At 40.6% G+C, this 25,507-nt stretch overlaps 2 protein-coding genes across 7 annotated transcripts; one reads left to right on the forward strand and one right to left on the reverse strand.

Moving 5' to 3' along the window:
* The first annotated feature begins 11,074 nt into the window (after positions 1-11,074).
* On the forward strand, positions 11,075-13,848 carry LOC115745778 (two-component response regulator ORR9-like). Of its 3 annotated transcripts, XM_048273711.1 has the most exons (6): positions 11,075-11,784; positions 11,919-12,064; positions 12,708-12,785; positions 13,020-13,099; positions 13,231-13,524; positions 13,561-13,848. In XM_048273711.1, the coding sequence occupies exons 1-5, from the start codon at positions 11,631-11,633 to the stop codon at positions 13,511-13,513; spliced, it is 741 nt and encodes a 246-aa protein (XP_048129668.1). In that variant the 5' UTR covers positions 11,075-11,630; the 3' UTR covers positions 13,514-13,524; positions 13,561-13,848. The 3 variants fall into 3 exon arrangements, with proteins under 3 accessions (XP_048129668.1, XP_030537267.1, XP_030537329.1); XM_030681407.2 differs by having other exon boundaries at positions 11,078-11,784; positions 13,231-13,848; XM_030681469.2 differs by having other exon boundaries at positions 11,089-11,784; positions 13,032-13,099; positions 13,231-13,848.
* Positions 13,849-15,154: 1,306 nt separating this feature from the next.
* On the reverse strand, positions 15,155-20,544 carry LOC115745553 (nitrate regulatory gene2 protein). 4 transcript variants are annotated; one of them, XM_048273709.1, is made up of 6 exons: positions 20,262-20,543; positions 18,293-19,902; positions 17,935-18,149; positions 17,120-17,343; positions 16,294-16,471; positions 15,155-15,849 (listed from the first exon to the last, which is right to left on the reverse strand). In XM_048273709.1, exons 2-6 carry the CDS (start codon positions 19,827-19,829, stop codon positions 15,691-15,693), a joined length of 2,313 nt encoding a protein of 770 aa, XP_048129666.1. In that variant the 5' UTR covers positions 19,830-19,902; positions 20,262-20,543; the 3' UTR covers positions 15,155-15,690. The 4 variants fall into 4 exon arrangements, with proteins under 4 accessions (XP_048129666.1, XP_030537014.1, XP_030537157.1 ...); XM_048273710.1 differs by lacking the exon at positions 15,155-15,849 and adding an exon at positions 15,973-16,211 and having other exon boundaries at positions 20,262-20,544; XM_030681154.2 differs by having other exon boundaries at positions 15,232-16,471; positions 20,262-20,537.
* Positions 20,545-25,507: the final 4,963 nt, after the last annotated feature.

Genomic DNA, 25,507 nt, shown 5'->3' on the forward strand with positions numbered 1-25,507 from the left:
CCCAATCTAGCAAAGAAAAAGCTAAGTAGCATCAATGCTGATACGCGACACACGACACGCCGGCACGTCATTTCTAAAAAATAAAGATTTTCGACATGTTAAAGACACGTTATAAATTAAATATATATTTTTATATAAAATAAATTATTTTTTATGATTTTTTTTATAAAAATAGAGAATTTACAAAAAATACCTTTATAATAAAGAAAAAATTTCTACCGTAAATACTGTCCCAATTTAATCTAAGCCAGCCTAGGAAATGAATAAATAACAAAAAAAAAAAAAAAACAAGTTACTTGAATTGATTGCTTCAATTAGATCACTCAACACCCCATACCCTCTGTCCTCTATCTTGCTTTTTCCCACGCTCTCCCCCTCTCCTCTCTCCCTTTACTTTTTCAAAAAATTTCACACGCTTTCCCACGCTCTCTCTCCTTGCTCGTCTCTTCCCCAGGCTCTCTGTTCTCTCTCTGTCTTGCCAAGTGAACGAAGCAAGGACAACCACCGTGATTTTGGCTGCCTCGTTTCTCCTCCGACGCTATCTCCGCCGCTGGTTCGCTCTCTCCTCCGGCGCACACAAAACCCATTCATTACTCAGGTGCTCGCTACTCACTCTAGCGTTGGCTCGCTCGCTGCCTCCCTTCTTCCAGATCCGCAGTTTTTTCGCCCTCCTCCATCACCGTCGCTGGCTCTCTAGACATCCTCCTCCCCCTCTCCTTCTAATTTCATAGTTTCAGATCTACATTTTCCCCACCCTCCTTCCTCACCGACTCGCGCGTCCGTTGCGTGTCCCTGGCGCTGACCAATGTCGGATCTTCGACACGCGTGGATTGCGTGTCGAACGCGCGTCCGTGTCCGACACCGACGCGCCAAGGGGATTGGCGTGTCGGTGCTTCGTAGAGAAAAAGAGGTAAAATTTGAAGTTTTACATAGACGAGCACGCGTGGAAATGTTGAAGATGAAGCTCCGGTAAAATAATGATGAAAAGGTTAAGTGTCCAAAAGGATAATTCGAAAATGAGTTTTTTAAAAAACGATAGCTTATACCACTTGTAAAAATATTTAAATGTAAATAATAAATGACTAGAAGTAGTTTTATGGTTCATGAAATTGTTTAAACATAAATTATTGTCGATAGTGAAAACAATCTTCTCATTGGCTAACTCTTTGAAGCGATACTCGCGATTGTTTCTTAAAAATAAAAGCTCATAAAATCACCCATCAATGTCTAAATGTATTCGTGGACGTTGAAAATATCTTTCGTTCGTTTATTATTTGTAAGCGATACAACAAGATCATTGTTATGGAAATACATGTTAAATTACTTTTTTTTCGCGAAACGAAACAAGCCGAAGCATTAACAGACTAAATCTGTAGAGCAGTCGAGGGAACGAGTTGGACTCCTCATCTCTGAGAGTTCGTCGTCTCCCGCGAAGCTCACGGCGCGAAAGCTTCCGCGTCCTTTCGGGCTTTTTTACATGTAGAGAGGTCAAATTGGGCCACGCCATTAGCGTCAAAACCTAGTCAAATGGGCTGCATCTTCCCAATCAATGGTGGCCCATAATCTATCAAGGTCAAATTGGGCCACTCCATTAGATTAAAAAACCTAATCAAATGGGCCTGCTTCGGCGGCCCATAATTGATACACTGTGTTGGCCCATCATTCGATGCAAGGATTGCGCTGAACACGTCAGCAACAACGAGAGGTTAAGTATACGCTTTTGGCACTTCCCATGAGGTTTCCCAATCCAAAAAGCTTTTTCCAAAAGCAATGTCCCAGATTTTGCAAATTGCATCGAGACTTTTGGTTTAGCACTCAGAAGTTTTTTTCCACGGTCATGAGCCCTCCACTTGTACATTCCTCGATTGACGATTCGATGTAGCCCATCGCCCGACGCGGTGTACATTTCCTCGTGAGAGAAAGCGCTTTTAACAAAGTGTGAGAAAGAAGAATCTGAAAAGAAAATAAAAAAAGTGTATCTATTTTTGACACGATTACGAAATAAGTATGATTTAATTTAGAAAAACGAAAAGATAACAATTTTTTCGATTAAAACTAGCTAACGCGGTGTTAAAGTGGCGATTTCTTACATGCCTAGATCGATATTTTGTTTAAATCGGTTGATTTCAGAAGAAGCAAAGGAGAGGAAGTGTGATTTGGCTCAGCATATTCTGTCCAATACGAGCAGGAAAAGCAATACGCTTAAAAAGAAACAAGAAACCACAACCAAGTCGCCGTGATATGGATTGGCCCCTTCTTCTTGCCTCGAAGATCTCGTCATTTTCGAAGGAAATAGAGTTCCATATCTTTTTTCCATTTTCATTCGAGAGTTCTTACGTGCATTCATCGCACGCCTTTGCGAGTGCTTACGTGTATTTACGATAGTCTTATGAACAGATAAGAAACAATGGAGAGGTCGAGGCTGCTGGGGTTAGGTTTACTTCTTCAACGAGAGGATCGGGAGAGGCGATTCGTTTCCCAAAACGAGCCAGGCAAGCATTAGAGCGAAGAGGACCCATCGGGAATCATTTTTGGATTGACCATGCATTGAACGCAACAGCTCCCTTGCTGCTTTGTCAACCATAAAATCTCGTGATGATCACGCTTATGTTTAGGTAAAAGGATCAAAAGATTGACCGTGGATTTTGAAACGTCTGCGGGTCCTTCACGGTATCCGATTTCTCCTTTGGACGCTTAAGGTTGATAAGATTGTTCAGCAGTGGCTTATTTTGACTATTGAAACTTTTTTTTTTCTTTGCTTATTCAGAACTCTTACGCAGAACGGGAAAATTCCTTCGTTTTTGCTCGTTGTCTTGTCAAGCACTTAGAATTTTATTTTTAAAAAATGCTTCCAATAACGATTGAACGCGAGACCACAAGAACATTATCGAGCTCCCTTGCCATCATTCTTGGTTAGAAGATATTGGGTTTAATTCGTTGCTAGTAAGCGGACTTGGGGATACAATGAGCAAGAAAATCAACGCGTGCACGTAAAGAAAAAGCCAATCTAGAAACTGGGAGAGAAATCTAATCCATCGTCTGAAGAATATAAAATCTAACCAACTCTGATTCGGCAGGACAAAATGGGACCTTGATAGAGATCCAAAAAGAAGGATAATATCGAAGAATCCAATATCCTCTCTTACCACGATCGTGCGTGACATGTCGAAAATCGAAATTTTCTCTCGTCATAAGGCTTCCATTAGATCATGTTACAAATCCGTAGTAAGGGTGTGCAAAATTACCGATAACCGCCTAGATCGAGTCCAAGGGAACTGGACCAACTTTCGGTTCCATTGAGTTGGAACCGATGGATAGTGGTCCAATTCCAAATGTGGAATCTCCCACCCGCCAATATATTTAGATGAGTGTGTGTTAATTTTTTTTTAAAAATGTGAACTCTAAGTCTTTAATCTCGCTCATGAGTCATCTTGTCGTATCTCGGTCTCTCTCTCTCTCAACTCTCTCAAGCGATTCCTTTTGCCTCTCCGTCTCTCGACTCTTCACTCCTCTCGACTCATGATAGCGCGTCCGGCCGTTCCTTGTTGACAAGACTCGCGGCCTAGCCTACCTCTCTTGGTCTCGGTCGTCTCCATTTGCTATAAGTTGGAAACCCTATTTTTTGTATCTATAACTTTTTAGTTTCTTCAATCTACTCATTGCCCGAAGTTCGAAGAGGAAAGTGAAATATTCTTCATCTGTTTGAAGTTTTTTTTTACAAACAACATGGTAATTAAAGAACAGGACATTCTTTTTTGTAGAAAAACGAACATTGTGGGACCGGTTTCATGGTTTGCTAAAAAATAAGCCACTGATCGCTTGAATCCGAGTTCGGTTCCATGGACCCACCCAAGAATTGAAGTGGACCAGCGGTTTGGTTTTATTGGTGGGTCCATGAAATCAACATGCGATTCCCGGATCCAATTTTCGAAATCGATCCTTAGTAGACAGTTTCATGATAATCACCTATCCTGAAATCAATCACCCCCATTATGTAGCCTCAAAGTCAATGAAGACGAGGAAAATAAATTCCAAATGCATTCTTAATTTTTTTGGCCCCGGGGGGATGGTGCGGGGGTGGTTTGCTATTTGGGTCAGAGAAACGCACCCTTAATTGATTCATGTAAATTAGTGTTCAAATGAAATTATAAAGATGTTGAACTTGACCAAAAAGACTAATGTGGGCCAGATCATGAGGGGTCTCAATCAATGGCCCAGATCCTGTACGAGATCTCTTACATGATAATCACAAGAAAAAATTTGTCAAAAGATTTGCCAAGACGAGGCTAAAAAGAGCTGCGTGGGTCCCGGGGACTGAATCAATCGAAATCTTAGATTTGATTCCGGACGACTTGATTAAGGTTAAGATCGGCCAAGGATAATCCTTAATTTTTGCAACAGGGTGGGTGCACATTCCAAAGCAAAAGAGTGCTGACCAAAAGAGAAGAAAAGGTCAACAGATTGGCACGAAAAGGATCATGAGATGCGTGACCCCATGGCTCTTTCAAAGTTTGGTATGCGCATGTCTCCCCTTTTTTCTCGATTTTAATCCAACTTTATATGAAGAAGGGTACATCGACCTATTCGAGAAAAATTGACTAAGTCGAGCAAAATGACTCTAGATTACAATAAATCAAGGAAATGCCATTTTTCTCGATGACCCTCTCTTTCGATTTCGAGGTCAATTCTTGGCCAACGGGGACTACATTTGAATTCGAACTCTGGCGATAACTCCGGTCGGCTTAGCTACCGAGTTCATTAGGCGAGCTCGCACGAAAGTGGAGATGTATTCCGATCGAGAAAAAGAGAACAAGAAAAACAAACGACGGCGCATTTCCCAATGTGAAAAGTCGATATTAATAAGACAGATTTCTAATTCTAAAGACATTATGAACGCCACGAGATCGAATTTCGCATCTCTCTAATCAATCTTCACGAAAATGATTATCGTAGACCAACAATAAATTGTGTCCTCTTCCTCCTTCTCCCTTTGCATTTTCGGTAATAAAAAGCGCATGTACAACTAGCAAATTAAAAAGGACTTTATTAGCATAACATTTTTTGGGCGACCGTGAGAGTACCATCATGTCATGAGCCATAAATTCCTGAAAAAAGGGATCCCGCGATTATTTATAATTATTTATTACTTACTTTTTTTGTGGTTAAAAATATATTATTAATCTCGCAGTCAAGTAATCGTTTCTTACTTTAAAATTGAGCCTGCTATTTTCATCCTTTTAAGGAATTGGGTCGATTGACACATGTTTAGGACAAGGAAAGATCAATCGACATGGAAAAGGAGCAATGAGTCTGTTGGCAAAAGAAGTCACTCGTTTCGTGCCTTTGGGGATTCGGGATGATGTCGGCTAAACTTTCTTTGACGACCGAATGGGAGATCACGCACGACCCGGCACTTACGTGATTGCTGCCATCACCCGTGCATCGGAGATTCTTACGTGCGACGAGTAGTGTGCACGTGATTAGGTCAGCCCATCTTGATTGGCGGATTGGGTCTTAAAATTACGATAATTACTACGTCAAAAAAACTCCTTTTCGGCCCTTAAATATATGAAAAAAGTGACTTAATAAAAATTTCTTGAAATTAATCCGTTCATCAATCGTAATTGTTCTGTCGAGGAGCAAAATTGGTCTCAAATAGTAAAATCGAGAGAGTGACCTAGACTCGCGTAGAGCGGAGCAGGTTAAGGCGTTTAGATTTATGATCCGAATTTGGTCCTCTTATGCTTAGGTCAGCAATTGATGAAGGAGAAATAAATTCGATAGGCAGATATAGAGATGGCAAAATGAGGGGAAAATTTCAAATAAGGGCCCGAAATCCTATCGTTTTCTCAAATAAGGATTCCAAGTGAACCATGCTTCAAATAAGGGTATGAAGTGCCCTTATTTTCTCAAATAAGGGTCCGAAGTAAATATTATTTCAAATGAGGGCCTAAAGTGACCATAAAATCTCAAAAAAAGGCACATTTTAAGGGCATTTTCGTCTTTTTGCTTATTTGATTTTTTTCTTTTTTATTATAATATTTTTTTATGTTTCCTTAAAATTAGCAAAAAAAATTAAAATTAAAAAGAAAAAGACACACACAAAGGCGTGAGGGGCGCCCCTCTCGCCTGTGGCCGCTGCCCCAATGCTGGCGAGGAGGCGGTAATAGTCGGCGGGGTCTCCAGCACCTCGGCGAGAGCAGACGACCCCGCCTACCAAAGGCGAGGGCTCGGTGGCCCTCACCCTCGCCAGAGACGGGAGAGGGCCGCCACCCTCTCTCATATTTGGGCGAGGTCGCCGGCCCTCTCCCATCTTTGGTGAGTTCGCCACAAGTCGACGGGGTCGCCGGCCACTGCCGAGGGCTCGGCGACGCCACCGGTGGTGGGGCGACGGCCACAGGTGGGAGGGCAGCCCCCTCCCGTTTGTATCTTCCTCCTCCTTTTTTTTTCTTACTTTTAAAAAGCAAAAAAAGGAAAAAAAAATAGGGAAAAATGAAAAAAAAATCAAAATGAGAAATGACGAAAATATCATTTGGGCCAAACTATTTTTTGAAACACTATGGCCATTTCATGCCCTTATTTGAAAAAACGAGAGGACTCCAGGCTCTTTTTTGAAATTTTCCCCATAATGAGTCTAGAACCCATATTTGACCCATATTGCATGGTGGTGGATCATAAATGGGTTACTCGATTTTTAAAAATAGGTCGTAAATAGATTATAAATGGGTCATAAATGAATTAGTTTTTTTTATCAATATATATATTTAAAAATGTAAAAGAAACAAATTTCTCTAAACTAAAATTTAAAATTTAAGTGCTTTAACAATATAAATCGGGTCGAGTATATGTCACTAGATTTGCATATCATGAAAATAGATCAAAACGAGTTAAATGAGTTAATATGGAGTCGGACCATAGTTGATCCAAAGCATACTCGACCCGATCCATCCATTTGCCACTTCTAGGTAGAGGAAAGATGGTTTTATGCATAGTTGGGTATTGGTTTATGCGAAAATATAGTGTGATTGATTGGACCTGCTTTGGATAAATAACTTTCTTGAATTCGAGAGATCTCACTTTTCTTTTTGGTGGAAAGAAAGATACATCAGTTCAAAATAAAAATGAAAATTTCACAAATCAAGTAAATTCAAAAAGGAAATCAATTTGGTACAACCTGCCGAAATTGGCTCATTCCTCAAGGACAAATCTGTGATACCATCCAAGCACAACTAGCGACCGATCACCCAATGTCGTATCATCATAAGTGATGAGCACATATCGAGAAATTCCTCTCCAATAGCTACGGCTTTGCTAAAATGGTGTGCGAGGCATAGGTTCGGCGTTTCCAGCACCATCACCGTACAAAGACAATAACAAAATAAATAGGTTGAGAAAGTACAGAAAAACACATTGTAAATCTCATATCTATATCTATACCGGAATGGAAGAGTACCCAAATCTAAAAGTTCAAAAATTACATTGAACGAATTAAAAGTTTATGGACGACGTTGCATATAGAACTAAAGTTCATGAATCACACGAAATAAATTAAAAAATTTAGGGATCACATTATATATCGGGTTAAAATTTATGATTTTTTTTTTGCCGATAAAATTTGTGGTTTATTTATCTCGTTTTTTCATTTTGTTTAAAGGAACAAGAAAAGAATAAAAAAATCTTCGTGCGCCCACCTCGGGAGCCTTCCTTTTCTATCTCCAGGAACCACAAATAAAGAAGCATCATTCCAGTGTTGGCCGTGATGCAATCAAACGGCCAATGTACGTCCACGATCCACTGTACCTCTGCGCACACACGCCATCATGATCTTCCACCCATGTGCTCGTAACACGTGGCAGACAAAGTAAGTGGGACCCTCCTCCTCTCTCTCTCTCTCACACCCTGTTGATGGCTCAAAAGCAAAAAGGAAAAAGGAAAAAGAAAAAAGAAAAGAATATTTTCAAAGAGCTTGACCATGCCGACGGGGGACTTTCTACTTTAGTCTTGACCGAAATCGAAGAAATGGACCGTTTGTCGACTCATTCCGTCTTTTAATGTCGATAGACTTGAGTTAATCGCCCCGACGAAGATATCGTGTTTTCTTTTTGCGAAATTACATGTTAATTCATATGATTTTGCACTTGAATGTGATTTCTAAACTCTTAATTTATTTAATAGGATTTATAAATTTTAATATAAGATATAATATCTTCCCTGCATGTTCAAATTATTCAACATGATATCTGGACTTCAGTTATATATTTAATTTAGTCAATGTATTATATGAAAATATTTCATATTGTTCTCGAATCTAAATTAATTGAATGACATATTAAAGAAATTAAAAATTTAAAGATCATATTTTATATTAGGTCGAAATTCAGAAATTGTTTATGCAGTTTTCTCTTTTACGAAATGCGAACGGTCGAGTAACATGCAAGATCAAGTCGAGACGAGTACTTCTTTTGTTTTTAGCGCGCTCTCACGTTCCGTTCGATCGTACGAGAAAAGATTCTTAAAAAAAAAAAAATCGGGAGATTTTGGAGAGGGAGAAGAGAGAATGGGCCCACAAAAGATTTAGGAAATATTGCCAGGCGGGCCCACCGGGGGGGTGGCCAATCCCCAAACTTTATTTATTTCATGTCCCCTTCACTAAAATCACACCGAGATTCACTTTGGTGCCAAATACACAACCGACGATTCTAACGTGCTTCGGATTTGCATATGTTGTGGTCGGGTCGGATGGTCCGGTGGTCCCCCCCACCAATTTTCCCTCCTTTCAGTACTCAAAGTCTTAATAATTACGCGGGAGTCACGCAAGGGTTGTTTACCCAGAAAATTAGGGTTTAGTTTAGTCTCTTCTCTGCCTTTGATTGTTTCTTTTGGCAAATTAAGACCGGCGGGCCGAATTTGCTTCTTTTTTCTGCAATCTCTCTCTCTCTCTCTCTCTCTATCTCTATCTTGGGCAAGGTAGGGGGGGCCTCTTGAACGAGGTCTTCATTAAGTAAAGCGTCGATCTCCATCGCTTACAAAGATTCGCGTAGAGTGGCCACGCGAGGCTGCATCAGAAGAGATCTCGAAGGTTAATTGAGGTGGTGAAATGGCGATAAATAAATATGATATTGGTTAGTCGTCTATCTAATCGATCGATTGTAGGCTTCTTCAATAACAAGATACTCGAGCCATTACATTCGAAACGGCAAGACGCGTTAAAAAAACAAATCTTGAATTTTTGTGCATTTCGTATCACGATTCATCTGTCCATTAATGTAATGATAATATCATTGATGGTCTTTATTAAGCCGTTTCGGATCGTCTTTATCGCGTATAAAGATTTCGGTAAAGTGGCCAGGTGGAACCTAATATGGAAGAGACCTCAAAAGTTGATTTAGGAGATGATGGTGATGAATAAATATGATATTGGCTAGTCTTCTGTCTAGTCGATCGGTCATTATACGCCTTAATTCGATAATAAGATATGGGGTCATTACCTTTATAAGAAACAACACGGAGTGAAAAAATCATAATTTTTCATGTGTTTCGCACCGTGAATTGTCTGTACATTAAGATAAGTGCAACTAATTTTGGCATAAGTGACGATATTATTGAGCACCATTTTTAAACCGCAATCAGAAAAATATGATCGAGGAACGAGATATTGTAAGATCTACATGTGACCAATAGATCCGATAGGTCACCATCCAATAATTGCGTAAGCCACCGAGAATCTCATAGCCGCTTGGGTTGGTGGCTATGACATTTAAACCATATCCAAATGAGTAACTTACCTTATTTGAAATTTTCCCTCGACCTTCTTGAATGTAATTGAGTGAAATTTTTATATTCTTGCTTACATATTGAGAAGATGAAAGTCCAGGCTTTTACATAACATATAGAATTTTAGCCAAATATTCGTAGCCTCGGTGGACATATTAGGTTAAAAGATTTCATTGAGCATGAAGTCGGAATTTCGACTTTCAAATGATGGTCGCGGATGCTTCACGAGATCATACACAACGGACAGCCCACATCAACGGTTTCGGCCGACGTTAGTCAGGTCGACTCAATTGGTGCCAATGTGAAAAAGTTCAAGGACAAAAATTGATCTAGTTAAAGAGTTCAGGACCGAATCGGTACCAATCCAATAAATTTACGGCTTATTTTAGTACCTTTTTCCCGAGAACGGTACTTGAAATCTGTTTCCTACGAAGCTTCAAGGTGCCACTATTTTGACCTTTCCTTTGTGTTGTCAAGCCTGTGCATTTTAGGGGACATCATCGCACATCTACGATTACATGTGCCAGGAAAATCCCTGAACTTTCTCCGTCTTATCGAGTTTACCCATTTCACGTGCATTTTCAAGATCGCACGCCCGGAAAAGAAGGTCACGCCTGTTCGCGTACGCCATGGAACTACTTCGAAAGAATCGGAAAAACCCTAAGAAACCACCCTGTAAATGCCAAAATGACTTCTAAGGTTCTCTCCCGCACAAGCATATGCGTAGGTAACCCATTTAAACAAATCTACAGCCTGTTCTTTCTTTTGCTGTTCTCTGTAACTATCAGAAACTTTTGTTCTTGGCTGTGCAGCACTATGCTTATTGTTTAAGCATAATTGCATGTCGAACCTTTTCTGCACTTGTTGAAACACAGTAATCATAACGAGTTTGCATGTGGGGTTGGGAGCTAGAAAAAAATAAGAACTTCTTTAGCGAAAAGAAGGAGAAGGAATAGCCCAAACCACTATTCAATCCACGACAGGTGCAACGTCTGAACAGTATCCATCAGTTGGAACCAATTTGCCCTTGCCCAGTTTAGCAAGCAAGAGCAGATTAGAGGAGATTACCTCATAATTATTGTCCCCCACCTCCAAGAACCGAAAACTAATCTGACTTCAGCAGCTTAGATACCCAGGAGAGAGATAAAAATGCTTTCTTTTAGCACACAAAAAACAGCTGGTTTGCTTCTGAAGTAACTTTCAAAGTACACAAAACATGTTTATCAAACGTTTGCAGTGTCAATAAGGATGAGAAGTTCAATGGCGGACCAAGAAATTAGGGTTAGTGAGTTGAGGACGCTTTCTTAAAGTTTTCAAAGTCTTCCCTTCTATCCGAATCTACTCGTGAAATTTTCAAGAACCCTATTTCTTTTCCTTAGAAAAAACACCAACCCGGGCACGTACCAATTATGACAAAAGTGGGAAAAAAGATCTTGGGATTTTCCTTGGCAATCAAACAAAATCCAATCCAATGAGAGGCAGAGAGATTACAAGTGGTTGTACCAAAAGGGGGACTTAAAGAGGGAGAGAATCTAGCCAGGGAGATCACAAGCAATAAAGAAAAGCACAGACCATCTCCTCCCGCAACAAACAGTTGCTTCTCAACTACTTCATGTATCGAACCTACGGAACAACCGCACACACGATCACCACCGCCACCGCCACCTTCTCTCTCTCTCTCTCTCTCTCTCTCTCTCAGTGACCATATAAAAAGGGGCCAGTCACAGCAATATCTAGACATGGTTACAGTAATGGTCCTGATCAGCAAGAACCGCAAATTCTAACAAACCCTCCTTGGAGTTTCGACCTCCTCTTCTTTTGTTTTGCGATTTCTAACTCATCTGTAAGACAAGTATATGGAGCTAACATCAGATGTTGAAGACACCCAACAGCAACAGCAGCTACATGGAGGAGGAGAAGGAGGGCAGCATTTCCATGTGCTAGCGGTGGACGACAGCCACGTGGACAGGAAGCTCTTGGAGAGGCTCCTCAAGGACTCATCCTACGAAGGTGAGCATCAACAACTTAGGACATCGAACATTCTTAGTTTCCACAACTTGTGACGTTTTGCTTTTTCTCCTCTTGTTTTCAAGAGTTCTATAAGATCCTTAAATATAATATACCTGTGTGTCTACAAATGGCAGTTACATGTGTGGATTCTGGGGACAAGGCGCTCAAGTTTCTGGGCTTGCTTGATGATCCCAGCAATTTACATGCCCAGGATGGGTTTGATAATTCCAGTGCTGTTGCTTCTGCTTCATCTTCTCCGTTGCAGCCATCACTTCAAGAGGTGAGACTAGTTGAATCCAAAGACTCTCTCTCTCTCTCTCTCTCTCTTGCAGTGAAAAGAACACACCTGCGCTCAACTCCATAAGCCATGTCGTTTTTCCAGGTCTTCGTCTGGCGAGTATCTTGTATAAGTCACACCGTAATCTATTAGAATGAGTTTGATCATTGAGCAATGGATTATTGACAATGCTAAGAAGATCGGAACTTCTCGTTATTGTGTTCAGTCTTATGCATGCCCAAAAAGTTTTTATCAGCATAATTTTTCTTACATAACGCGTATTTGCCTCGGTTCAAAAGTAACGACTGCAAAAGAATTCCTTGAAAAGTAACGAATTATCACATAATTCACAATGGGATGGGGACCAGGCTTGCGGTGCGTTATTTACCTAGGGCAAAATAAAAATTACTCATGCCTACATGTATGGACTTTATACTATTTTCTCCCTTTCCTCTTATAGGCTCTTCTTTCTCTTTACAAGTACACTGTGGGAAAACACAGGACTTAATTTCTCTCACTACATCGGTTAAGTGTTCATCACATGCACATGTTATCCTGAAGTTTTTGTTGCTTTGCTTTGTTTACATCTTGAAACGTGGAAGCATGATCATGATCATGATTCATGATTTTGATCTATAATGTGCAGGGGACCAAAGTCAACTTGATCATGACAGACTACTGTATGCCCGGGATGAGCGGCTATGATTTGCTTAGACGAGTCAAGGTAAAACCACTTGATCACTTGTCTTCATTCCCTCTCTCTCTCTCTCCGTGTCTCTCTTGCTTGATCAGTTGTTCGAATGTTTTAGAAGGAAATATGAACTTGGCAATAGCAATTCCTCCCCGGTTGCAACTGATTGATTGAACAAGCGGGGTTGATGAATCAAAAAGAGGGGATCGCAACAAAATAAGCGTAAAAATTACAATTCATGACTAGACTTGTAGCTGAAAATCTCAGGTACTTCCTCAGGGATCTTACTGGAAAGATGTGCCGGTTGTGGTCATGTCATCGGAGAACGTGCCTTCAAGAATCAACATGTGAGTTTGCTTTCTCCCGTGAAAAGCAAAAGACGCACGGCTTTATACCTCTTTTGACGTTAGGTCAATCGAAGGGAATGCTGCTTTAGTACTACTTTGGAATTATGTTAGAAATCATATGTCAATCACAGGTGCTTGGAAGGAGGAGCCGATGAGTTCTTGTTGAAACCAGTCCGGCTATCAGATCTAGAGAAGCTTCAGCCATACATTTTGAAGTCTCTCAATAACCCCTGTGAAGACATCGAAGGTGACAGCATAGATGATAGTGAAGACGAGAAGATCAAGAAGAACAACCAGAAAGAGGACAACACCAATAAGTGCAGCACCAGTACCAATAATGTTGCCAAGAGGAAGGCAATGTCTGCCGAGCCAACCGATAGAAGACCCAAAATCAAAGGATTGGCGGTGGTATGATAAGAATTGTGAACTAATCGGTCGATCAACAGCGCGCCGCTGCGTCTTCGTCTGGACGTTTGCTAGTGGGAAACTCCACTTGCATCACATATCTTTACTTGTTCATTACATAAGCTCCTTCCATTGGTTACTATGTTCATGAAAGGGAAGGAAAGGAAAGGAAGGAAAAGTTCAAAGTCTCTGCAATGGAAAGCCTAATGTTTCTGGTCAGAAAGGGATCATCATTTTGTTGTTTGGATAATTACCAATTGGTAATTAACCCCACTATGCAGCTCTCTACTTGGGGACAAGGTTTTCCTATGCCGTAGTGAACTGAATTTGTCATTTCTATCTAACCATTGTCGTCAGTGAGCTTCTAGAGTTCGATTATCACTTAGCTGGAAGAGGGATTACTAGGAAGGGTCGGGCGGCAGTTCTTAAAGTTTCCGACACACACGAAGTCATGAAAGAAAAGTGCCTACTTCCATGTTATATACCTGATCTGGAACATCATTTTAAGGATATGCCAATTATGTATGTCTATGATTACGATATGTGTCCGCTACAAAGTATAACTCCATCAAGGATCTGAATCCATGGTGATTAGGAGCGGCAGTGAACACTGGTAACTACTTGCGCTACTTCTCCCTGGAAAATGCGCTTCGAAGAGTGGTCTATTTCTTAGTTGCCCGGTTAGGTAGGAATCGCGGTTTCTGGGTGTTTTTAACTCTTAAAACTAGAGAAATTCAGACAAACAGTTGAGTGGTACTTACTCAGTAGGGCAACCCCCAACTTTGTAATGTAGTCCCTCATATAAGACTCGATACAATTCTATTCAATGTGCAACTCAGCCCCTACCAATAACGGTATCACCATCTCTATCTCTCTTGTGCAGCGGCTTTTGCTCGGACACTCTCCGAGGAGGCCACTGTCGTTGCTCTTGCAGAGTCATTTTATTCGGCAAATTTTCATTGCTCCCAGACCCTGTCTGTTTCCGCCACTGCTGCTACAGTTGTGTCAATCTAGAAAGACGCTCAAGCATTGAGCTCCGATGGAGTTTTGCGCTTGCTCAAGTATCATTTCCAGGTGCCTCCGTTCAAATGCACTACGCGACAGTATGATCCCGAGACTCAAATTAAGAGTCTTCAAGTGAATCGCGCAAGTTATCTTCCCATGAATGTGGAGATGTAGTTTGATTTCTACGAAGCTGAAGAATCATTTATGGCTTCTGAAGGTCCCAAAAAAAAATAAAGAACTCCGGCGTTTGAGACGTGGCATCAAAGTAGTTCTAGGGATTGAAGCTAAAACATTTGTAATACCTCAGTTGGCTTCACTAAAGCCCCAATATCATCGTGCTATAATCTAAAGGCAAATCATACATAATCACTTCCTCTCTCTTTTTTTGCTCTCTGTGTCATTCGCTTTGCAGTCTGCTGAGTAATAATCAAATCTACCGGTAATCCACATCACATGATTCATTGACAGTATAAGAGATCAAATGACAGTAGAATGGAGCTATTGAGTATTGAGAGCAGCTAAAACCGTTAATCAGACACATAAAAGGATGCAGAACAATGAAGGATGAATTCCGTTCCCCTGCGACTGAAATTTTCCACATCGATGTTGCAGTATCGAGAAGAAAAAAAATGACGCCAAATGATATATGTAACTGAACTCAAAACCAAGAGAAAAGCCTCGGGTGAGTCAGAGAAACTAGGGGGTAGTCATGCAGGGAATGCTTTGACAATAATAAAATTACATTGGTCAAAATTGAGCATTTCCACACCCATGTCCAGCAAAGATTTCCCGTCCATATGCTGGAAGTCCAATCCTAGACTACTAAATACATCCCCACGGCACCAACAATGAATCAACAAAAGAATCAGCAGAATCCTAGACTTCTGTACAGAGCTCCCTCGCTACCTAACTAATGGACTAATAAGACTTCTAGGAGAATCAGGAGCTAGAGAGATCAATATCTAACACAACATTTCTTCTAGACACCGTCGCTAGTGCCTGTATATCACTTCTATCCTGCCTATCCTCTTTAACCTTAACTAATCTTAATCTGTTTTCCCTCCGGTGGCATAATTATGGTCAAGGCAACCGCACGGAGATAACTGTACATATGGCAGGCAGAATTTCTTGTTCCAGAGGAAAATACTGCTAACTGAGTGAAACATGAAATCTTAAACAAGCTATGAAAGCCTGACCTGTTCATAGCCTTTCAAAACCTCTGAAGTGAAATGCCCCAATGTCTCAAAAATTGGGACTAGACCAGCTTGCAGACTACTCGAAGCTGCATCATTAACTGAGTTCATCGTCTCTTTATGCCTAGCTCTCTCTTCTTCCAATCTCTTTCTCATTGAATCCAAGTCAACCTTTAGATCATCCAAATGTGAAACACCGCTCTCAGATGGAAACTTTGACACAGCAGTTTTTTCAGAGAATGTATCCTGATCGTGCTCTAGCTTCCCTCTCTCCATGCGTAAGATTCTAAGCTGCTTCTCAAAATCCTTAGAAATTTGTTCTGCTCTGGTCCTTTGGTGTTGTTCCTCATCCTGTCTTTCCCATAACTCGTGGATTCTTGAAGCAAAATCACGCATCGCATGGTTTACCCTCTTTTGTGAAATTCTTTCCATCGATTGGAACCAATCATTGCAAATAACAAAAATTGCCGGAGCGCCGATTTTGCTTGGCGAGAAAGGGGCAACTCCATCTGCAGTTACTTCAGGTTTACTGTCAATGCACCTCAGAAGCCACCCGTTCAAAGATTCGATGTACGATTTCTGAGCATTGACCCACTGGTTAAAGCAGCTGCACCAATTTAGAAGCTCTATCTCGAGTTCCACGGTGGCTCTCAAACTGGACTCTCCTCGGGAACCGGTGTTGGCCTTGAGAACACGAACTTTGCTTTCCATTATAGCTTGAAACTGTTTTTGGTGGCATTTCAGCATGGACCTCCACATCCTAATTAATCTGAAAAGGTGTGTCTTCTATTAATCATACATAGAAAGTGCAGTGAACTCTTTTTTCTACCAATGAAGTACAAGTCATTCAGACATTCATTTGTTTTCTTTTTCTGTGGTCTTTTTTTTGGCATCCATGCCTAAGGAAGACAAATTAAAGCAAGCAGGCCTTGGAGCATTTCTCTAGCTTCAGCTATCAGACAGCAAGTTTTCCACTCTGAGATTTGTCATCAAACAGAGTTGAAGGTGGAATGCACAATGGTGGACAAAAAAAGGTATAAGTTTAAAAAGTTCCGCCAACTATATCACAGAGTAAAACTCGACCAAAAAATAATAATAACCTCTAGACAAAGATGAGTCATCAGAATTCTAGAAAAAACATTTCAATGAAATAATTCTGTCGAACAAGAAACGTTTGTTAAAATCACACAGCTTCTGCACACCATTCAATCTTGGACAAACAAATGCAGGAATGACCAAATACATTTGAGCTACTAGGGAGCAGATTGACCATTATCAAAAGGCTTTATCGATTTAATAGAAAATTCCATGACTGCTAATTAAGTCCAGGACGTACCATCCAATAGCTGAGATTTCAAACAAATTATGGTACCTGGGGTTTCCAATTAAAACACGCATAAATTAAGAGAAGACATACCCACGAATCAATTCAGTCAATTGGGGCTGCAACTCTTCATCCCTCAACTTGTGTATCCTGCTTGATATTACATTTACCGTTCTGATGCAAACATCTATTCTGGTATGCAGCTTTCTTATTGAAGCCTGAGTAGCATCTATCTTACTAGATTCGGCTCCACGGTCATCAAGAATTTTTAGTTTCTTGCACTTCTCTTGATAAACAACCCGTAGCTTTTCTTCATCCTAATTCAAGAAGGCACATGTTATAAAAATTCTAGAGAAAGCAAGGAAGTTGTAAGGATCTGACCCAAAAAAAAAAAAAGTAAGTTGTAAGGTGACAAAGCAGAGTAACAACATATCAATCCCAATTTGACATTTTATTTCCCAGGCAAGGTAACATTAAACCAGAAGAAAAAATGAGATGAGGGGCTGTGAAATCTCGAATGATTAAAACTGTTTTGATAGTAATATTCGAAGAGCTCTTACAGAGCCTTCCACATCAAACAAATGGGGCAGTAGAATGCCTGCAGTAAAAAAAAAAAAAAAAACGGGACTTTCCTTGGTATTCAAAGGTCACATTTACATTAGACCAAAAAAAAAGGTCACATTTACAATGATATAAATGTTATCATTAATGGTGTCTATTGGCTATAGAGCTTTCTATGGTATAAACAAATAGATTCATATGGTCATGGATCACTTGAATTGCACACCATCTTCTCATGAAAAGCTTTCTGTAGCATGTCTATGAAACATGCAGGAAACTTATTAATGATTTCTCATAAGAGGAGAGTAACCAGATGAGAGAGAGTCCATTGTGAATGATATCCATACCTTAACTTCTTTATATAGTTTTGTCTCCCATGCATAAAGTTTATCGAGTGTTGACGAAATGTTCCCTGAGTTCGAGTTGAAGTCCTTGGCATCATCCCCAACGTATGCTCGTGCCATTTTCATTCTCCTTGAACTTACTCGTGCTGATTGCTTCGATGGAGAGTGTGAAGATAGCATGGATGGTGCCACCAGATACATAATTCTCGAAAAGATGACTGTCGAACACAAGCATAAGTTTCAATCATGCAGCAAGTGGACAAGAGTATCAGTAAAGCCACATAAAACTACATCTACCAGAGAAAACTGCTAAAGGATGTCACAGCTTTCCTCGAAATGTAAAAAGGATAAGAAGTTCTACCTTTGAGTAGGGTTCCTTTAGACTCATAAGGCAACCTTCCCACCTGAAGCAATGCAGCCACCTCCTTGCCGTAGCCAGAGGCAGACTCAAATTCATCCTTGATCTCTCTTACAACATCCTGAAGGTCCCTCGTACCATGGGCTGACAGAGTGGTTAAGCTACTCGGCTTGGAAGAATCAGCTTCCTGTGTGTAGGTCTCCTCCACTTCAAAACTGACTCCCTTCTTCCCAGAATGATCCTCCGGAGAGCTTTGGGACACAATAGTATCAGAACTACTACTTTTAGCCTTGTTTTTTGGGATGAATACCGAGCTTTTGCTATCGGGGGAAGGTATTGCTTTCATACTCTCCTCACCCCTTTGAGATGGAATCTCGCTGGAAATTTCCTCCCTCTTTTGTGATGGCACTGCTCTTGAAGTACCTTCGCCAAAATACTTATTTCGATATGCTTCCTCACCGATTTTCTTCCTCCCCTTGTAAATGCCCTTCACCATCTCAGTCTCAGTTTCATCTTCCAAATCTGGAATCCCCTCCCTCTCCCTCACCTCCTTCGAATCTGGGCTGCTTGTTGTCGATCCATACCCATAATTTCCCTTTGGATAATAAGACGCATAGCCATTATCATAAGTCTCAAAAACATTCAGATAATCCCAAGAAGACACGCCGGGAGGAGAAGGAGGAGCAGGAGGTGGCTGCTGCAGCTTCTCTTTTTCAATGCCATTAGCATTATCCGGCGCTCCCATAGATGGATAACCATAAAAGCCACCACTCCCGTAGCTGGCGTAATTTGAATACCCATACCCGGAATCCGGCCATTGTGCATTCTCCCTCATAGAGTACCTCTCCGGCTCTTCAAAAACCACTGATTTCATAGGAGTGGGCGCCTTTTTCATGTAATAGACACTAGTCTGCGAATCACTCTGCTCTGCTCTCATATTCCAGTTGTCTGCCTCACCTGGCTGATAACCGTAAGGAGTAGGGTACGGATATGGGTAATGACCGGGCTGTGGATATGGGTACTGGGTGGGCTGTGGATATGGGTATGGGTAACTATAACCATAAGGATATGTAGAGGAAGCACCAGGATCAGGGCCGACTTCGTCTTCTCCCTTAGGGCTCTCGTGTATGTGAATGTGCCCGGAAGTGGTGCTCACTTCAGAATCAGAATCCGAACCAGACGACAAATGCAGGTGAGAATCACCTTCCTTGGGCAAATTACGGAAACCTGGATGAGAAATTGAAGCAGAGGAGGATGAGGTTTTGGCCTTGTCTGAAGGTTTGGCACGTTTCCTCTCTTCGGAAGGCAATGTGAGCACCGGAGAGCCAGGAGAAGAACCCGAATTACTCGTCCCAATGACGACCTCTTCCTCCACAAATTTCCGCAGAGCCTCCCCGACCGTGGCCAGCGAGTGGAAGTAGGAGACGTGAGCCTCCGCGAGAGCGTACCGTTGGTACGCCGCTGCCCTGATCAGCTCCTTCCGCTCCCTGCACAGCGTCACCAGTGGAAGATCGTCGATCTTGGACCCTCCACACCCCATAACCACCTCACGAACCCTAATCCGCTACCCTCCACGGCGATTCCCGCTTCTCCTCCGCTCATAGTGTCCGTCCCTGCGCGCACCAGAAATATAATCGAAAAGTCAGGGAAAGCATAGCGAATCGCATCGAAGGGGAAGCTGATGCAATGGCGCAGCGAGCAATGCCCGACGCAGTGCGGAATCAACAAAAGCCCTGGCGCGAGAGAGAGAGAGAGAGAGAAGCAGAGCCTCTCCTCGCTGCACGTACGGACCCATTTACACTGATGCGGACACCTACACACATAAATTTTGTTTTCTGCGACTAGCGACGCGACATCAGCAGTTAACGTCCGTTTGACAGAAGCTGGAAACTTTACGGACTCGATATAGATAGAGAGAAAGGGGACAGGGAGAGGAGATCCAGAGAGACTCGTCGGAGCCTCGGAATCTGACCGTTGAAGCCGCGAAGATCGAATGCTGACCGTCCATGCAGAGAGCGCGCGAGAGAGAGAGAGAGAGAGAGAGATCGCGGTCGAACTCGGAGAGACACTGATGCTTCCGCCGGACCACCCCCGCGCGCTGTCGTCTAGCGATCTACGAGGGAGCCTCGACAATTAAATTAAATAAAGAAAGCCCGTGGAGATCCTTCACGAAGCTTAGAGAGATCTGGTCCCCACCCCCCCTTCCTTCCTCGTTCCGTTCCTTTCTCGGCTTCCCTCGATCCTCCCCCACTTCGTTTCTTCTTGCCTCCTCCTCTCGGACGCGGCGAGGAACCCCGATAGGAAGCTACGAAAAGATTACTTTATCTTCTCTTTCCGCTTCCGAGGAGAGAGAAACAAGAGATAGAGAGAGAGAGAGAGAGAGTTGCAGGCACTGGCAGGGAGGAGCAGAAAGCTCGTGGAACCCGCCATCGGTAACGGGCGCGACGGGGTCATTGCTTATTATTGTTGACTTTTAATATTGAGATTCTTCCCCCCGTCTTTTTTTCCACTAATTCGTCTATACGAGGGCACGCGGTCTAGAAGCTATCTTCGCTGAAATCGAGGTGGCTAATTTCTTTCCACGTGCCCCTCTTACAGCCCTCTGATTTTCATGCGTTGGACCCAAAAAAAAAAAACTCGACTAATTTGTTTTTCGACCCAAAAAAAAAAAATCGACCAATTTGTTTTTCGACCCCAAAAAAAAAAAAAAAACGCTTGACTAATTTTTTGACAAAAAAAAACACTCGACTAATAATAATAAAAAATCTCGATTAATCATGAACCACCGTATCTCTGCCGATCGTAATAGCCTCTAGATTTCATACATATCGAGTAATTATCTTGTGTCACTTGATTTGTATCGATGAACTTAATCCGACATCATCGTACTTCTTCCTTCCCCCGAAAAATAAAGGGAAATTGACGTCTTCGAACACTTGATTTCGCAGATAAAATAAATTTAGAAATCGGGAGTTGGAGAGCTTTATTGTCATAGGGTAACTTGAGCATGGGATTTTATCCAGACTATTAAAGTCTGAGGATCAAGATCGAACTCAATTGGGATACTGTCATTCCTTTACGGGGAGCTTTTCCATCGATCGAATGAAAAAAAAAATTAGATATTTACCAATCTGATTCTTCTAACTATGAGACCTTCTTTTTTTATTATGTTTCACTAGAAAAAAAAACTAATATTTAATTTCTAGACGTTTATCTTATAGAAGGAAATTTCACCTTTTATGTGTTTTAGGTACATTGTATATATTAAGATTATGATTTTTCCTTTTATTATATGTATTTACGCTTATATCCTTCCTTATATATATTTATATTGGCTCTATGCCTAATGAAAAAATATTTAAAAAAATTCAATTAAGGACTAGAAGTACTATCATTTTCTCAAATAAGGGCCACAAGTGAACTTTATTTTAAAGAAGAGCTTGAAGTGCCATTATTTTTTTAAACAAGGGTTTGAAGTAAACGTTGTTTCAAATATGAGCTTGAAGTGGCCATAAAATTTCAAAAAAGGGCATGATTTCAAGGGTATTTCGGTCTCTTTCTATATTTGATTTTTCTTCTTTTTTATTAATTTTTTTATTTCTTTAAAATTTAATTTAAAAAAAAACACTCACAGAGGCGGGAGGCCGCCTCCCCACGCCCCGAGGTGGGGGGGGGAGGTGACGAAGGCCAATGGGGTCACCTGCGACCCCGCGGACCGGAAGCGACGATCGGCCGGCCTTTGCCAAAATCGAGAGAGGGTCGGGCCCTCTTTCGGATCCGGGCGGGAGGTTGCCGGCCTTCGCCCTGACCAGGGGAGGGGTGGCGACCCCCCGCCCTGGTCAAGGCAAGGGTTGTCGATCCTCGCTCGGTCCTTGGCGAGGATCGTCGGCCCTCGCCTCCGGTTGGAGGGGTCGCCGACCTTCGCCACCCTTGCCGACCCCCATCGGCGGTGAGCTGGCTACCACAAGCGAGAGGGGCAGCCCTCTCGCTAGTGTGGTTTTTTTTTTTTCCATTTTTTTTAAATAAAAAAAGAAAAATTAGAGAAAAAATAAATAAATAAATTGAGAAATGACGAAAATGCCCTTTAGGGCAAGCTCTTTTTTAAAACTCTATGGTCACTTCAGACCCTTATTTAAAGCATATTATACCACTTTATGTCTTTATTTGAGAAAATGAGATGATTTCGGGTCTTTTTTTAGAATCTTTCCAAAAATATTTATTTCATTATCTATTTATCTAAATCTAATTAGTGAATCACATTTTGTTTTTGGTCAAAAAAGGTGACCCACATTTGGTTTGGTCATAAAAAGCACAATCTGATAGCATTACGTTAAGTGACGTTGTCAACTTTTCTCACCTGGATGGTGATCTGAACTCTTGTACTTCCTTTGACTATGACGTGCGTCTTCATTTCAGTGCCAAGGCAAGGACGAATTTGCACATTTTATATTACATTTAGGCTAAACTCTCAAAATTACGATATTTGCGATCTTTTCCTTACCTGCTAAAGCTAGGTTATCTAAAGGTATTAAATGGGTGGATCGATGAAATATGGTTAAGGTAGTTAGCTAATCCATTTAAGACACGTTAAGTTATTAAATTACTCATTTATGACCCACTTAAGTTTGTTAAGCAACTCATTTATAAATTATCACTCACACTCTTAAATATGGGTTCTGGACCCATTTTGTCATGTCTAGTTATATCTTTCCGTCTTAATCTCACCTTTAGTGCTTAAACACAGCAGGCTATTTATTACCTATTAACCACAATTTAGGGTTGAGGTCGTACTAATTTCAACGAGCGACCTAGGAAAAATGAACGAGGTCTCCGGTAAATCTTGTCGTCGTTCATCGAGATGCCGTGGGACGAATTTTGCAGCAAACGGAACAATTGGTCGTCTCATGAGTTCTTTAATGGTGGCATGGATGATGCCCTATGTAATTGTGGTAAATCTAATCTGCTCCAAACCTTTAATTCCGCCCGAACATTAGTTTTATTATTGTCGATATTAGAGTGCTGGAAGAAGATAAAAATAAATAAATTAAGAATTAAGGCTTCGCACGTGACTAAGAAGCCCGTTTTTATCTAATCTTTAGTGGTTATAAAGTGCAATAGAGCGGAAAGATTCAGATTAGAGCTAGTGAACTTGTTAAGTAATTGATTACTTTGGCCTCTTCACATTGCCTCAGGATTTGGTGAGTGCAGAGTTTAAGTATGGTGGTGACTGGTGAGCTCCACTTGACCTGCCTGGATTATAGGGGCTGCCGAGGCCCCCACTAATTCTTTAATCCGGCTCGCAAGTTTGGCTCCCGATCTCGTCGTGCCAAAAAGAATAAAAGAAGAAGAAAATTGGGATGTCTAGTTTATTTTTCTCCTAAATCACGGGGTTTGTTGCTTCGAACGAGCATAATAGCCAAATGACTCGATCGGACAAGAAGGGATGGGATGGGATGGGATGTTTTGGTTAGAATGCGGTGGTATCTCCTGCTCGGAGTAAAGCTCTATTTGGCAGTGATTCCGATCCTTTATTTCTGTTCCCATAAATAAAAAAGGATCAAAAACATGTTTGGTAATGGAAAAAAAAATGATTTTGATCCCATGAACACTTTTGGACCACTTTTCAGAAGTAAAAAAAAGATGATTTTGGTGTTTTGGAACACTTTTGGGGATCATTTTTTTACACGATATACTTATGACTTATTCCTCATACTTATAATTAAATTTTTAATATAAAATGGTATTATTTAAAAAAAAAAAAGTCCACGTGGATTTTCAACTTTACATAAATTAAAATAAATTAAAATTTAATTTTAAAAATTGCTAAAAACTAATTTTCTTAAATTAAAAATTTTATTTAAGGTAAATTTAATAAAAAAAATTAAAATTTTAAGAAATGGGGGAAATAAAAAAATATTTAGATTTTTAATTTAATAATTTAAAATTAATTTAAAAAATTAAGATTGAAAAAAGCTAAAATTTTGAAAAAAAAAATCTCGTCACCAGATTCTTCCCCTCCCTTTTTTTTTTATAAAATAAATTAGTTTTTTTTTGTAAAATTTTAAGCCTATTTTAAAATTCAATTTAAATTTAAAATTTTAGTTTTTATAAAAAATTTAAATCTAATTTTTTTTTATATTAAGGGACCTCTAATGCGCATATTTTTTTTTCGAATTTTTAGCTTTTTTATTTTTTTATTCTAATTAAGTTTGTATTTTTTATTTCCTATTATGTTTTTTCAACTTTTATGTTTTTTTTTTATTAAAGACTGGACCCAACCCTCCGCGTCGAGAACTAAATCCCCATTTTTTCTCCATTTTTCGAGCCACACAAAAAATTTGTCGAGTTGGGTGAAAAAAAAATCAATGTAGGTGAGTTGCGGGTCTTCTAAACTTGTACGATGTGTAATTACAAGAGTGCAAAACTATAGGCGGTTGCACAATGAGGAGGTTTTTTTTTTTTTTTTTTTGGTAATCAATCTAAAAGTCACAAGAAATAATAAAAAACAAATGATTTAGACAAATTCTGTAAATATAATACGAATTACTTTTCAAACAATATAAACGATTGCATACTCATGACAAATCGACAAGCGAATTGGGAACGGAAATTTTGTTGCTTTTTTTTTTTTTGCTCCATAATCACTATTTGATTATTTTTCCTATTCTTTGCCATCAAATGCGATTATATAATTATTTGATTTAAATGACAAATTGGGAACGAAAATTTTGTGCAGCTACCAAACGCGTTTCTATTCCAGAAACAAAAATTTTAAATAGTTACCAAACGCATTTTGTTTCTCAAAAAATCATTCATGAAACATAATAAAAAAAAGTGATTTTGATTAGAATCATTTTTTGGGAACGTAATCACCGCCAAACAGAGCTTAAATTTCTGGAGCCGCGGGATGAAAAAACTTTACTCGATGCATTTGAGCCGAGGCGGGCGGGCGGGCGATGCGGAGGTGGACGGAAGGATGAGGAAAGAATGATAAGAAAGGGAGGGAATAAAATGGGAGGGAAGTTGAGCCACCGCTTAAGGTCTCTCTGGCGTGAGCGTGAGGGAGTGTAGAAATTGACAATTTGTGTTGGTTTGGTGAGCAGAAGAGTGCAAAATGATGACGACGTGCATACGCCTGGCTTTCGCGGGGGGTCACCATTTCGCTTCACCGTCGCAGCCCCAGCCTCTTCGCAAGCCGCTTACTTTTTTATTTTTCTT

Source organism: Rhodamnia argentea, chromosome 2 (assembly GCF_020921035.1).
Source record: "Rhodamnia argentea isolate NSW1041297 chromosome 2, ASM2092103v1, whole genome shotgun sequence".
NCBI lineage: Eukaryota > Viridiplantae > Streptophyta > Magnoliopsida > Myrtales > Myrtaceae > Rhodamnia > Rhodamnia argentea.

Excerpts from the sequence above, each read along its gene's own strand:
- LOC115745553 (XM_030681154.2), bottom strand. The coding sequence starts at position 19,829 with ATGGGGTGTGGAGGGTCCAAGATCGACGATCTTCCACTGGTGACGCTG. Across the intron at positions 18,150-18,292 it reads TAAAGGAACCCTACTCAAAG|TCATCTTTTCGAGAATTATG; the intron begins GTAGAACTTCTT and ends TGTGTTCGACAG. Across the intron at positions 17,344-17,934 it reads AACTATATAAAGAAGTTAAG|GATGAAGAAAAGCTACGGGT; the intron begins GTATGGATATCA and ends TTCTTGAATTAG.
- LOC115745778 (XM_048273711.1), top strand. The coding sequence starts at position 11,631 with ATGGAGCTAACATCAGATGTTGAAGACACCCAACAGCAACAGCAGCTA. Across the intron at positions 11,785-11,918 it reads CAAGGACTCATCCTACGAAG|TTACATGTGTGGATTCTGGG; the intron begins GTGAGCATCAAC and ends TACAAATGGCAG. Across the intron at positions 13,100-13,230 it reads GTGCCTTCAAGAATCAACAT|GTGCTTGGAAGGAGGAGCCG; the intron begins GTGAGTTTGCTT and ends TGTCAATCACAG.